This window comes from Halyomorpha halys, unplaced genomic scaffold, assembly GCF_000696795.3.
Source record: "Halyomorpha halys isolate HHAL.00 unplaced genomic scaffold, Hhal_1.1 Scaffold374.1, whole genome shotgun sequence".
Taxonomy (NCBI): domain Eukaryota; kingdom Metazoa; phylum Arthropoda; class Insecta; order Hemiptera; family Pentatomidae; genus Halyomorpha; species Halyomorpha halys.
Window position 1 is genome coordinate 1358099 of NW_027112597.1, and position 15268 is coordinate 1373366.

The 15268-nt window shown below is 30.5% G+C and overlaps 1 protein-coding gene across 1 annotated transcript; it reads right to left on the reverse strand.

Annotated features, from left to right (window-relative positions):
* Positions 1-152: 152 nt before the first annotated feature.
* On the reverse strand, positions 153-13590 carry LOC106681927 (uncharacterized protein PF3D7_1120600; the record flags this gene model as incomplete). Its single annotated transcript, XM_014422517.2, is given in 3 exon segments — positions 153-3984; positions 4081-8494; positions 13453-13590. Coding segments are annotated over 3 exon segments (8289 nt in total), but the record flags the coding sequence as incomplete, so codon positions are not given.
* Between the last annotated feature and the right edge of the window lie 1678 nt (positions 13591-15268).

The window sequence follows — 15268 nt, forward strand, 5'->3', positions numbered from 1 at the left end:
TATATATATATATATATAGGGAGAGAGAGAGAGAGAGAGCAATGTTTTATTAAGTAACAAGCAATGTTGCCCAAATGCAATTGCTACTTATACACAACTTACTATTCAGTCCTAGGATATACTATAAATATTACAGTATTAATTGATACATATACAATATTACAGTTTATTTATAAATATACAACTTTGGAAATGAATGCTTGGTTACAACTCAACATTACATTTACATTTGTCTTCCAGATTATGTTTAACATCCTGTATAGAATTTATTAAGCACTTCAGAATATGACATTTGAGGACAAGTTTGTTCATTTCTGATTGGTTTGAATCTCAGTATATCAGAAATTGTTTTTCCGCTTTGACTGGTATCTCTACTATTGCTTATAGGCTTCTCTTTTTCTTTGTCTATCATTTTATTTGATTGATCCTGATCACTTGTACCATTAGCATAGGATGCTAAAGTACTGAAAACGATTGGTTTTGTGTTTTTGTTTAATTTTGTCAATCCATTTTCCTCTCTCGAAATATGTTCAGGAAGTTTAGTAATACTACTTTTTAAATCATTAATTTCTTGTTGCCTCTTTTTTTTTGGCATAATTCCTTCATTTAATTTTAATTTGGCAATATCTGCTAAGAGAAAATTTTGTATTCTTGCCTTCACATTATTAACAACATTACCAACTAAAGAAGGTAAATCAATATTGTCTTTCGAATTAGTTATTAATTGACAATTTGATACATCATTTCCATTAGATACTTTTGTTGAAAGCTCAGTAGCATGTTTATTTTCATCAATTGTCAGTTTAATATCTGATTTCAGATCTTTAGTTCCTACTTGATTTGTATTCTGATCTTGACTTTCATCTTTTAATTCTCCTGCTTCTAATTTGTCAAACTGATATTTACTTGGATTTTTTACACCCTTATCTCCTTCTTCCGTGCAACACACTTTTGTACTAGTAGATACACATTCTTTCTCAGGTTTCTTATTGTTAATTCCATTGGTCAAATTAACATTAACTTCTCTATAATTTTTAACATTTTTTTCTACTTTACAACTTTGCTTATGAACATCACCTTTTTGTTGTGTACAAGCTATCAGTTTAGTTATCACTTTTTCCTTTGGCATCAAACATATCTCTTTAGGTTTTATTCTTGGAGGTGTCAAACCACATACTTGACGAGAGGGAGTATCTAACGAATAATTTTTGTGGAACTTTTTCTGTTCTTTCTGAAAAACATGAAGTGGGAGCTCTTTTTGAGAAAATATTTTACTGGACTGGGCTACTTTTAAATTATTCTGATTTTTTTTCTGGTCATTTTTAATCCTCAAATCAGTTTTTTGAGTTCGATGTTTTGATTTTTTTTTTTTTAAGTTTGTATTTGATTGTTTAAGTTCTGATTTAACCCTTTGTTTCATTAAATGGCCAGACTGTCGTTTTTTAGTTGTTGCTGTACATACTTCAGAAGAACGTTTTCCTGAATTTGATGATCGTAACGATTGAGAAATAAAACCTTCTGCTTTCGGCTGCACTTTTAAGATGTAAATTGGGTTTTCCCTACATTTGTTTTTTTGGTTGGTTTTTATGTTTTTTTTAAAACTATGGAATGATACTGTTGAATGAATACTATTTGTTTCTCTATTTTTTACCTTTCTGACATTTGCTTCCTGTTGGATAAAGTTTTGCTCTGTATTTTCTGCTTTACTGGTCCTATCATCTTTATATTCATAGATTGGTTTGAAGTTGTTCTCTAAATTAATAGCATTAAAAGAAGGCTTTTTTCCATCAGGAAAAGATTTTATTGAATTTTTTTGTGAATGAAGTCTATCTTCTCTTTCCTTTCTTGTGTCTCTTTTATTGTCTTCACTCTTCTTTTTACTGCTTTCCTCATTCTTGTAGCTCATTAAGGTATGTGATTGTTTATTAATTATTTTACTATCATCTTTAGTCTTTAAATTATTTGATAATTTGTTTTTTATAGATTTCACTCTTTTGTCATTTGTTATAGCCTCTAATTGTTTTTTATGTTTCATTAAATACTGATTTAACCTTACATTGGTACCACTGTCCCCAATTAAAGTTGGCTTTGCTGATGTAACTGATTTACCTTCCCTTATTGATGATTTATCTTTCCTTATTGGTGATTTAATGTGTTTCCCTTCTCTTTCTAATTTGATTTGATCAGGAGGACAGGGTGGCTTTTGTAAATAACATCTTTCTTTTCCTTTTTCTTTATCAGCTTCTATTTTCTGTTGCCTAATACATCTTAAGCCAGTTGGAATAGATTCAGTGATATAGGACTTATTAGAATCATTTATATTTATTGCTTTATTATTATCGGTTTTTATATCATTTTGTTCATTTTTTACTAGTTTACTATCTTCAATAACATTCTCATCTACCTTTGCTACTTTGTTGTTTATGTGATCTTTGTCTTTATTGTCCGTTGTTATTGGTTTCATAACATCAATAATATTTACTTTTTTCACTTCCTTTTGTTCTTCTACAGATACTTCATTTATTATATCCTTTTCTGTAAGCTTATCTAAATTTCTTGATCCTTTCTGAGGATTTAAGGTTTTTGTTGTATTTTTAGCTTCATTCCTCATTAATAATATTGTTGATTGCATTTCTTTACTCGTATCTTTTTGTACCATTGATGCATACTTTTTATTTAACACAGTATTGATTTTACAAACAGCCTTACCTAAGTTGTTAGAAATTTTACTATTATCACTATCTAAATACTTAATGTTTCTTGCTCTGTTAGACTGGCTAAAATTTTGTATGTGAGTACTTGTTTTTACTTTATCCTTTGATTTTTTTAAGTCCTCATTATTTAAGCACATTCCTCTAAATGAATTCTCTGTAGTTTTAAAATTATTCATAGGTGTTGTGAGTTTTATTTTTGAACCCGATTCTGTCTTATTTCTCTGATCATAATTGATATTATGTGGGCTCCTTTTTTTCATAGGTTCCATATTTACCAAAGGCGTTAATTCATTTTGAATAGGTGCATTCACTGTTTCCGGCATATTATTTGACTTCAAATTTTTACTGCTACTGATAATTTTGTTGTCACCAAACATATCATTTTCTATTTTAGAAAGTTTATTTTCAAGATTTTTTATAACTTTTGACTTATTGACTCTATTTCCTGTAATTTCAGCAGATATAGCTTTATTTTTATTTGAATCTATCCTAGACTTACATTCATCCTCCGTATTGTTGTTTGAATTTGCGCTGTTCACATTTGGATTTATCATTTTCATTTTTATATCATTTTTTGAAGCTTCTAACATTTGACTGTTTATATGATTGCAACTAAGATTTTTATCATTTCTGGCCTTTGAAGCTTTGTTGGATAAACAAGTATTAGTAGCAGTTATGACATTAGACTGTTTTTTTGTAACGTCTTTTTCTCTTGCCATTTCTAAAGTCGGAGAGTCCAATGCTACAAGTAAAGGTGAAGAATGTTTAATATAGCCTATATCTTTATGTTTTTTTGTTGCAAATACTTCATCAGATTTCTCCATTTTTTCATTAATATCTGTAGTAGCTGTGCTATTCAGATTTGTGGTACCCAGTTTATGTTTTTTAATAACATGTGTTAAGTACTCGAAAGTTCCTCTTCTGCTGTCATTTATTACATCGAAAACATAAGCTGCATTTTTATCTAGAAGTTTAATATCAGTTGAATAAGAAATTTCTTTTATAAAAAAATTTCCAGTTTTTATCACCTCATATATATTATGGTCTGAAACATTCTTTTTTTTATTACTGGAGAAATCGTTGGGTTTATGACTACCTAAAGAGTTTTCTTGAAATGGTTTTGTTGTAAAGAATGCCTCTTTAGTATTTTTTTCTTTAGAATTAGTGTCATTGAATGTTGTGAAATCATTATCTAAAGGAAATATATCAAGTTTTTTCATGTAATGTAAAACTTCTGGTTCAATTTTGACTATAACGGGATTGTCCTTAACTGAAAATGAATGACTTATGTTAGATACAGATCCTGTTTGATTATAGATATTAGTATTTTTATCTTCTTGTTTTATGTTTAATGAAAATTCTTTACCTAAATTTAGTTTTGTGCTATTTTTGTTTTTCTCTCTATCCTTCCACTCCAAAGATTCATTTAATTTGTTTTTCTCGTCTTCAATTTCAACATTTTTTCTGTGTTTATAATCATGTATTTCTTGAAATGTTAACGATTTCATATCAAGTGGTAAAATTGGTATTCCCTGAAATGAACTTTTTTGTATGGACTCTAAGCAGGTGTTTTTATTTAGGGCCACAGAATTTTGTTTAATATTAGGTGCAGGAACAACGCTTGTATTTTTTTTTTCCATTTCTTTGTCACCAATTTCTTTCATTGGCTTCATAATAACATTTTGTCCCTTACAATTCATTCTGTACTTACTATAAAAACACATGTGCTTTGAACTAATAAGGCTAAAGTTTTGTGACCCAATATCATCAGTATTTGATTCTTTTACCGTGCTTTTTGTACACTTCATAGGTATCCTGCAGTCTAATACTTCAATTAATGAAATATCTTTAGGGTTTTCTTTTACAATCAGTCTTCCACATGTTTCTATTTGTTTTATTGTGTTAGAAACATCTTTGTTAGTTTCTACTTGTATTGGAACTGTTTTATCACCTGTTTTTTTAGTAGTATTATTAACAAATTCAAATTTACTCAATGATGTACCTGACTGGCAAAATTTTTTTTGTACATTTTTTAGTGATCCACAATTATGTGAAACTTTATTAAAATGTTGTAAATTAAAGCTGCAATCAAACAGATCATATATTTTATAAAATTTGTTTTTCTTGACTATTTCAGGATATTTATGCTTATTATCTCTGTTGTACTGCTCCAGTTGTTGATATAACATTTCCTTAAGATCATTTTCTAAAACTTGCAGTACATTAATCTTATTTTTAGACAGTTCTCCTTTATTAGAATTTGTATTTATATCAATTGTAGGAATAAGCTTTGGAAAAATGTTAGTTACATCATGATGACTATCTTCAGAAACTTTAAGCAATGATACTTTATTGAAGCCGTGCATTAAAAAGATATTTTTCTTTATTTTATTGATATTTAATATATTTTCATTAATTAAGAATTCATGAAACTTATCCATCCATGGTTTCTGATATGTTCGCATTATTTGTTGTTTTATTTCCATTCCTGTGATCATAGTTGGGTGCTGTACCCCTAGTTTTTCTTTTTTCTGTTTATTCATTGAATCTTCATAGTATAAAACATTCAATCCTATTTTGTTTTTTTTATCAAATGATGGAAATATAATATGTTTTTTTATGTTTCTATTCCACATTTTTCTCCTCGTAATTCCTCCTTGTAGATTAATTGCAGCTAGCTGCTGACGAGTTGAAGAGTTTGACTCAATTTGATTCTCTAACTGCAGTTCTTGTAGTTCTTTGTTTTTTCTAATATCAACTTTTGCATTTTCTTCATCTGGAGCTTTCAAATCATCTTTTCCAGACTGTCCTTTTGAATTTGTGGTCCAAAAAATATTTGGATTATAACATTTATTATTTAATGCTGTTTTATTTTTTATTGCACTAATAAATGGCATAAAATTTTTTCCATCTTGTATCTCTAAACTATAGGCATGTGTATTACTTTTAATGGTGAGATTGGTTTCCTTTCCCGTGGAAAGTTTCTTTTCTTTTTCTGCTTGTTCTTCATTTTTGATTGATTCAAAATTTGTATCCTCTTTCGAATAAATATTTTTCTTTTTATATGGTAAGTTTTTTAGATATGGTAGAATTTTTTTCAGTTCTCTGCGAGAATAATCTATATTGTATCCTTCTGGGTTATACTTTTCTCTTGTTACACATGGTAGGAATATTTTACTATTATTGACACAGTTAGCCCTTCCTACTGGTTCATATTTTGCCCCATCTTCATCCTCAATTTCTTTTTTTTGCTTGATGGTTTGCTCAGTTTTTATATCAGAAAAGTTTGATTTCTCTTTATCAGACATTTTGTTAGATAAATGTAATATTTGTAAATTCATATTCATATTTTCTTTCCTTTCTAGATTTTTTTCATCTTTAACCTCTTTTAAATGTGTAACATCATTTTCTTTCATTTTTCTGGATACTTCAGAATTAATTTCTTTAGTATCATGAACTCTGTTTGGTATAGAAGATGAATTTTCTCTTGTTTTAGATATGACTATTACATTTGACTGTTGATTTGCAGATTGTTCAGCAGTTATTGTTGGTGTTTCTTTTCCTTTTGTAAATTCAGCATTTTTTAAGTGTGCTATTGGTGGGATTCTAATCCTTACAGTATTTATATTGGTTAGTTTTACATTTTCATCATTAATTTGTCTTTTCTGATCCTCAAAACATTTATTTTCATTTTGTTTAACATATTCTCTTTTTTTTGAAATATTTATTTGTTCTAAGTTTCCTGTTTGCATATCATTTATATTTGGCTTAATAGTATTGGATTGCTTTGTTTCAGAAGATATTGTTAGGCTGGATACATATTTATAAACTTTATAATCCAAACTTTCACTATGGCAATGAAATTTATAAATTGTAGGTTTTATTAATTCTATTTTAGAAGATTGGTTCTTAATTGTATTTGTTGATGTTGCTTCATTATTGTTTATGTTTGAGTTATCAGTTTTATGATCCAAATTAATTTCATTATCTAATGTAAAATCGGGTTGGGCATTTCTTAGATGTTTCTTTGATTCCCTTGATATATCTGGTTTATCACTGTGTACTCCTCTGGACAGTTTATATTTGCATGATACGATGTTGTTTTGGGGGGCACAAATATAATTTGGAGAATCTGGAGTATATTTCATATATTTCGTTTGTTCACTTGGTTTGATGCTTGTATCAGGTGATAAGTGTTGACCTATGTCCTTGTTTTTATTTCCTGATAGATCTGTACTTTGGTCTTCCAGGGTCCCAGTGGATTGGTCTTTTGCTTGTTTACTTTTACTTTCGCTAGTAATGTTTTCAATCTTTGCTGGACATTCATTTCTTAGTGTATCATAGTTTCCATTAATGCTTGGAATTAACTCTGTTTGCAATTTTTCATTGTCAGAGTTAACTATAATTTGTGGATTTCCAATATTTTTAGGAACATTTGGGACTATCTGATCATTTACAATTTTATTTTTTATTAGACAGGATTTGCTACTTTTTATTTCAGGTCCATTTGTACATTGTTTACTCTTTTCATCATTTCTAAAATTTTCTGAATTTGTAGAACTTACTCTTTCCAATTCTTCCTTTCTTTTTTCAGCCAACATTAAACGTTTATCTTTATCTTTTAAAAGCCCATTTTTAGAGTTCAATTTGATTGCTGAATTATCTTTTTTATTCACACATTGTACTCCAGCTAGCAATTTTTTATCTGATGTCAAATCTTTATTTCTTAAAACTGTACATCTCTTAGGATTTTCTTCATTTTTGGGTGGAGCTTTTTGATTTAAAAGATTATTTCCCTTCTTTAATATTATACTATTTTGTCCATCTTTCTTTATAAATTCAATCAATTTCTTTTTTGAATAATGAGATATTTTTGTATCTATTTTGTTAGTTTTTACTTGTTTAGTTTTTGGACTTTCTTTTTCTGCTTTCATAACATATTTATCAGTATGCAAATCATATTTGATTCTCTGACGGTTGTTTTCATATATTCTTTTAGGCTTAGCACTTTTTTGAATAATCGTTTTGCCATATTTAGCCGCAAGCTTTTTAATGAACATGTCTACTTCTGGTTTTTCAAAGTGTTTTGCTTTTAATTTCAATAACTTTTCATCTTTTATGGCTATCACATTTTTTGCCTTATGCCTTCGAATTTGACTTCTGTCGTCCTGTTTAATGGGTTGATTGAATTTGTTTTCAGGAACAACCACTAAAGATTTTTCTAAATTGTTGCCAATAGCAGCTTGAAGTTCCGGTGAGTTTTTAACATATTCTGGCATCAGAGATTCTTCTACTTGCTTGTTACTATCATGGTCTGTCTTATTGTAACTGCTCATTGCTAAATTGTAATTTGCTGGTATATTTTCATTTATTACTTCTTTTATTGAATCCTCTAGACCACTTTGAGGATAAAGCAATTTTTTCCTATTATTTTTCTTTTTTAAAACTAAATTCTTAGTCTCGAAATGGGGTAGTGCAATTTTATTAAAAATTGTTTTGTAGAATTTTTTTGGTTTAAGTGACTCTGTCATTAATTGCATAGTTTTTGAATTTTTATTGATTATATTAGTCAGTATATATTTAGTTCCTGATACATTCTTGTCTTTAACATTGTTCACATTCTCTTGAAACCTTTTTATTTTTGTTTTTTTCATCCATAGTGGAAGTATTGTCAACCTATCAACTTCAGATGATTTTTTTGATCCCATTTTTGACATCATTTTTGGAGGTATCATATATCTCCTGGAAAACCTCCTTATGATTGTTAATGTGGGAGGTATCTGAAAAGAAATTGATTTGTTTGTCCTCTATCATAAAAATAATTATTATAAAAAACATTAATAATAGAATCAATTATTAAAAATGTTATCACGAGAATATGGTATATAATAATCACAGTATAAATATGGGACTTTAAACTAGTAAACCATAGTTTGAACCAATAAGAGTGCTCTAGGATACTTTGTGTGATTGTATTGTATTGTATATTTTAATTATTAAGACTTATGTAAAGAACCTTATTTGCGAGACATATTCGATCATCTAAGAACTATTGAATGAACTAATTTCCAATTAATTTTGTGCAATATTAGAGATATCTTGATTTATTCACTACAGAAAATATCAAATATTAATAACATTAGAGATGATCTAAAAGGTAACTTTAAAAAAAAAAATTAGTGAAAAGTCAGTGAAAAAAAGAAAAATATGGAGTACTATACTAAAAAGTCTTGTAATAACTTATAGCATTGCTACTTACTTATTACATGTCCTCACATATAATAATTGCTCATTCTATAAGGATACTTTCTTAATAATATAGTGGTTTCTTTAAGAGAGTAATTTGAATTAAAAAGCTATTTGAACCCAAACATATTCCTTAAATGAAATATTATTTTAGTGAAATCAGATAGATTTTGGGTCATAATTTCCAAAGTTTGGAGAATTGGCAATAATATTGGGGAGATTGCATTAATTAATTTACTACAAAGGCCTACTAGGTAGGGGGTGAGTGGCTGGAGATGATACTAGAGAAGACTCCTCAATAAGTTTTTTTTTTACTAACATCTCATAATCTATTAGTTTTACTTATGAAATTATTCATAGGAAAGATAAATTCTCAATAAAAAGGATCCATTTAATTTTTTTTTTGGAACCCTTATGTATGTTACGAAATTATTGGGCGTAAATATTAGGGTGTCATAAAAATAAAAAAAATATGTTTGCTAAGGGTCACAAAGATGTATAGGACAGTGTTACAGGCACATACCCTTGGGTCTTATCCTCAAGGAGATCAGAGAGGCCCCTAGCCTAGGATGGTGGAGAGCTTGCCGGAAGGAAGCCACTCTGAGGAAGTTCTTCCCCACCGTCCGTTCAAGACTGAGAGCAAGATGGGTCCTCCCAGATTATTGGGTCTCCTACATCCTAACAGGACACAGGTGGGTTCCAGGAGAAGCTGCAATTCTTTTGGAAGAACATCTACCCTCTGTGGCCCATGTGTGGAGTCCCTGAACTAATAGAGCACGTGATGTTGAATTGTGCCGTTATGGAAGAAAACTGTGTCAGGTTGCTGAGGAAAACCAGGTTCTTCACCCTTGCCAAGTCGGTCTTCTCTGATGGAAGAGGGGAACTATTCTTTCTTCAAGGAATACATCAATGGGTGGAAGGAAGTGGTTGACCCAATGCACTTTATGTCGGAAAGGGCTTGACCATCTAGGATTGGCGAGCAACCTGTAGAAAAAGATGCAGACAGTCTGAATCTTCTTCTATAGGTGGCTCCTAGTTTCAGTCAGCGTGTTAAAGGATGCACTGAGACAGGTCCGGACCAGGAAGGCTGGTCCTACTAGATGAATGCAGGTGGATAAGGTGCAGTCCCATCTAAAATGTGCTCACTAGAGTGCTAGGCTGCATCACGGAACAAATAAAATTGTACCCCTTTTAAATTAAAAGGTACTCCCCTTCCCCAAATAATGATAAATAGAGTTAGTATATAAAGCCTGTAATTAAATTTTAAAAAATTGAAGATTATTGGCAGCAGTGGCATACGTAACCTGTTATGAATACTGTCTATGGGATGCATTGAATACATTGGAAATGCACTGAAGGTAATTCTCCAAAATAATTTATATTAAACCAAATTACTCAACTTCTGAGAACTATTATCATTGCATTAATTTTCCTAAGGCATTTAGGGTGTTTACCAGTTACCAATTATATATCTTCTTCAAATATTATTACCATTGAATACATGATATATTAGGGAGTCATATTGGGTAATATAACCCTCCATGCTACATAAATGAACTGTAAAATATACATAAGACTATATAAAACTACTTTACTATATAAAAATTGCAAATTTGTTTACTACCCCTCTGATAATGTATTATCCCCTGCTGACAAATCCTGTATGGCCAAAATGCTCAGGAGACAAAATAAAAAGTCAGGATTGAACTGCCATCATTTAAAATAAAATAGCGGATACATATGTTAACTAATAATAAATTTATAAAATATTGATCATTAAATCTAGATTTCTGAAAATCATCCTAGAGGTAAACTATGGCTGTTGTACCAAATCTGCAAAAAAAAATTGGAATGTTGGTATGGGAGAAAAACCGCAAACGGCATAAGATGGATGGATGGAGTTTTTATAATTTGACATATCTTATTATGTAAAATCTCAAATTCTCAAATCTTTATATGAGGAGGTTAAAAAATACTATGATTTATTATTTAAAAGATTAAACCAGAACTAGATTCATAAAAAAAAAAATACTTTTATTTTAATCACATTTATTTACAGCCTATAGAGGGCCCTTAATTAATCTATTTTTATCGGCCTATTTGTGAAAGCATCAAGAGAGGTGCAACTGAAGTATTTTGCGAGCATTACGTCTGTTTTTAAGATTTGATATGAAATTTAATAGCGGACTCATTTTTCACTTTCTCGAGCTTCGCTTACTAAAAATTAATTTTTTCCCAACTTTTCTTGAATTTTCTTAACAAACACTGCAACAGATTTTGCTGCACACTATTCATCATCGAAAGTTAGTAATTTTCATTATTGATAATTTTTTTTTTAACTGGCTACATTGACGGTAGTTCAATTACTGATCACATTAATTAAAATCAGAGCAACTCGAAACTCCCGGTTGACTTCAGTACTAATAGCTATTGTATTGGAAGTTTCTTGTTTTTCAGGCACGCAAGTCACATCATTATTATATTGGAAATGTCATCTACTGTACCTTTTGATTCGCCGTGTTTTGGAATGTAAAACTTCAAATATTTAGGGGGTGGGAGGAGTAGTTATTTTGTTTTTATTTTTACACTCTATTACAAAGGTTCATTATTGAAAATGTTTGAGTCGAAAACCAGGGTCTCAAAGATTTATTTTTCTTTTGGAAAACAATTTGTGCAATAAGAGTTAATTTTTTTTTTTTTTATAAAAGAATTAGCACTATGTTAGGACCTATGCACACGGAGTTACTGGAAAGGAACTAAACCAGTCGGTAGCTCGGATTACTAACCATTTACAGACTTAGTGGTGACTTGACTCCACACATGAGGCTACTTACTCATCAGCAATTAAAATCTCTAGTTCGTTCAGTGTCGTAGTGGATATCGAGCGATGATGAAACTATCATATATTATTATTATTTCAGGAGGAGAAGAATATTGAGAAGGTTTTGGGTACACCGATGCTAAACAGATTTTACGACGTTCCCAAATTCAACCCAAGCTTTCTCCGTTTAATTGGAATAGCCAGGAAAGTTAAAATTACATACAATGGGATGTTTTTCAACCTTACCCATCAGCAACAGTTTGGTCTGTTGTTCACCCATCTTCGAGAAACCAGGAACTGAAATTACTCGGCGTCCCGGGAAGCGAATCTCCAGGGGGCTAGTTACAAATTGGTTTCTGTAAATCACAGAGTCCACAACCAGTAGCGCCGTGTGCTGCATCCCATTCTTTCCCATTGTATTACACAGTGGATGGTGTATTGTATCAATGACTCAAAATAAACTAGTTGGTATTTTGCGTCACTGATCAGTTCCTTTGATCGCGTGATTATAGCCTTACAAGTACATTGGTTTCTCATTATTTATTTTTCTTTTCTTTTTTTTGTCATTCCTCATTATTTTCATATTTCTAATTATTTTTTTTTTTTCCTCACAGTATTTATTTTATTTTCTGACGATTGCATTTTTTGTAAGTTATAGTTTTTTTACATTTTTTTTTCTTGCGTGTATAATTTCTTACATTTCAAGGTTAATGATTTGTTGTTTGAGAATAAAATCTACGGCACGAGTGGTTTTCGAAATATAGGGCTGAAAAAGGGATTTACTTTTCGCAGAAGTACTGGATGAAATTTATTAAAGACGAAGTTTACACTTACCCCAATTTCTCTCCAACATTGGGCTCTTGTGGTACTGCTTTATTTCATTATCTTTGTAGTAATTTGTTTAAAGAAAGTTTTGGTATTTGAATTAAATTTTTTTTTCTCCTTTCATTTTTTGGTGAATTGTTCAAATGGAATAGGTGTTGTGTTTGAGTGGTGAAGTAGAAAAACCCATATGATTTCCTATAAAACAGTAAGAGTTCTTATTTTGACCTGACCATGTACTGTGAAGATATATATTTATATCGGGAGTGATGCACAGATTATTAAATTATGCTGGAATATAAAAGAGTCAAATCAAATGATATTTATATATGTATATATAGTTGACCGTAAAAATTTATATATAAGATGGTCAGAGTTGCGGTCTTTTTTTGACCGCAACCCTGACCATCTTCTTATATACAAATAATATTTAGTTCTCTGTATAGAAAACAAATAATTCAAAACTGACCGAAATGGAAGACTAGAATTTCAAAACAATGCAAGTAGTATATGATCAGTGAAACAATTGAGCCGTTGAGAGCAAAAGTAATGTAAGTCAGAGTTTAGAAGTTCCTTCAAAATTTATTTTTCCAAAAAGTTAGTTAGGAATGTTTGTGACCTAACAGAAAAGCTGTTACTCCATATTAAAAGTTCCCATAAAGGTTTGAATTTCTCAAAACTCCAGATTTGACTTATACCACTTTATCATTCGACGGCACAAATATAACATTTCCAAAAAAATAAGAACTCATTTGCCGTATGATGAACAAGATGTATCACCATGAAAAAATAAAAGTTGCTCTGAGATCGTTCTGACCCAAATATGTCGAATTGATTTTGCTTACAAACCTCGACCAAAAAGGATCTTTCCATATTGCTTCCCAGGCACCATTTTGATCTCTGGATTTTAGTTTTGGAATCTCTTCGGTACTTGTGTTGTCTGAGTAACAGACCTTCCACATCGGAAAGAAAAAAATATTTTGATGGCTGTAAATAATTTTTTGACAAGTAATTATTGAATTCATAAATATATCTTATTAATAAATTACTTAACATTAAATATGATTTGAAATGCTTATTATTTAGGTAAACAACTTATAATATGCTATGAAAAACTCCATAGAAATTATTTTCACCATCAGTTAATTTCAGTATCATCCTGATCTATCTTAGATTATGGTTTGTTTTGTGCTCCATGTTTTGTGCCATTATTTGTAGAATTAAATGGACTACCAGTGGCGTGGGGGCTACGGTAGAAGCGAGGCAACGCGCCTGTCAACCAACTCAAAGGCTGTCACTTCGAGCCCCAGTCCCTGGCTTTTTCAAGGATAAAATTATACGAAACTCACTCAGAAGCTCCTCCCGGGCATTTGTATGCCACTCGCAAAAATAGGAGTGAGAGTGACGCCTATGTAAAAAAAAACACGTTAAGAAACGCGCGACGTATTTCCTTAGTACATCGCGTGAGGACGATACATTCTGTCGCGCCAAGGTTATTTTTTATCTTATTTACTACCAGTGACGTGCAGCTCTAATATTTCAATACATACTTTTCAAGGACATCCACTATACCTGTTTTTTTTTTGGTTTAAGTCTTCTGAGGACCTATGGGGTCGGGGTCATGTTTTTCATTTTGTGGAACCGCCACTTAATGAAAAAAGTCAACGCCACAGGCCGGATTCGAAATGGTGCCGTCCGCAGATCTCAGGTTGATTGAACTGCGCCTAACCAGCTAAGCTACGGACGGCCCCTTTACTGGTTTTATAGTTATGAAAACATTTTCTGGCTGAAAATAACGCGCATTTTTTCCTATTTAATATTACAAATATTTTTTTATGTAAATAAATAAACCAAAATTTTCAACTAACGTGTGAACGACTAAAAAAAAAAATTATTTACTTGTTTATGTGTCTCAGTGGTGTGTTACTTACTCCAAGGACCTGGGTTAGAATCCGGCTGTGATAGATAAATATTTATTTATAGCAATATCGATATTATATCAACACTAAAATATCGAAATATCGATTTCGAAAATTTACCAAATTAAACCAATAATAATTATAAAATAATAATATAGCATATCATAGGAAGACTTATTTTATATCATATTTGATCAAAATATAAAAAATTCTTAAAAACGGTGAAGCAAAGCAACAAAATTACAACCATAACATAAACATAACAAATATGACCTAAAACAATTTTTTTCCGAAAAAAATGTGAAAAACATCAATATCCCAATCCCAATATTCTATTGTCATGTTTATTAATATCAATATCAAAGTTTAACAACGCAATACAGATATTTAGTTTAAAATACGAGAACATTTTATAAAGAGTTTTGAAATAAAATATAGATATTTTCTTTCAATAAATTCACACCTTTTTTATATTTGAAATTCTAATTAATATCGATATCAAAGATTAGTTACGCTATTCCGATTTTATTTTATTAAAATGTCGATATTTCATCTAAAATTCTATAAAATGTTATAAAGAGCTAGTGTTAGGAGGCAGCGAGTACTTTAGCGATTGCAAGAGCTCGATACCGCCAGTAACCTATACTCCCTCGTAGGTAGTTATCTCAATAATAGGAGCTTCAGGATTAAGGGTAACTACTACGATAGTGAGGAAACAATTGAAAGATGTTACCCTCAGTGGTCGG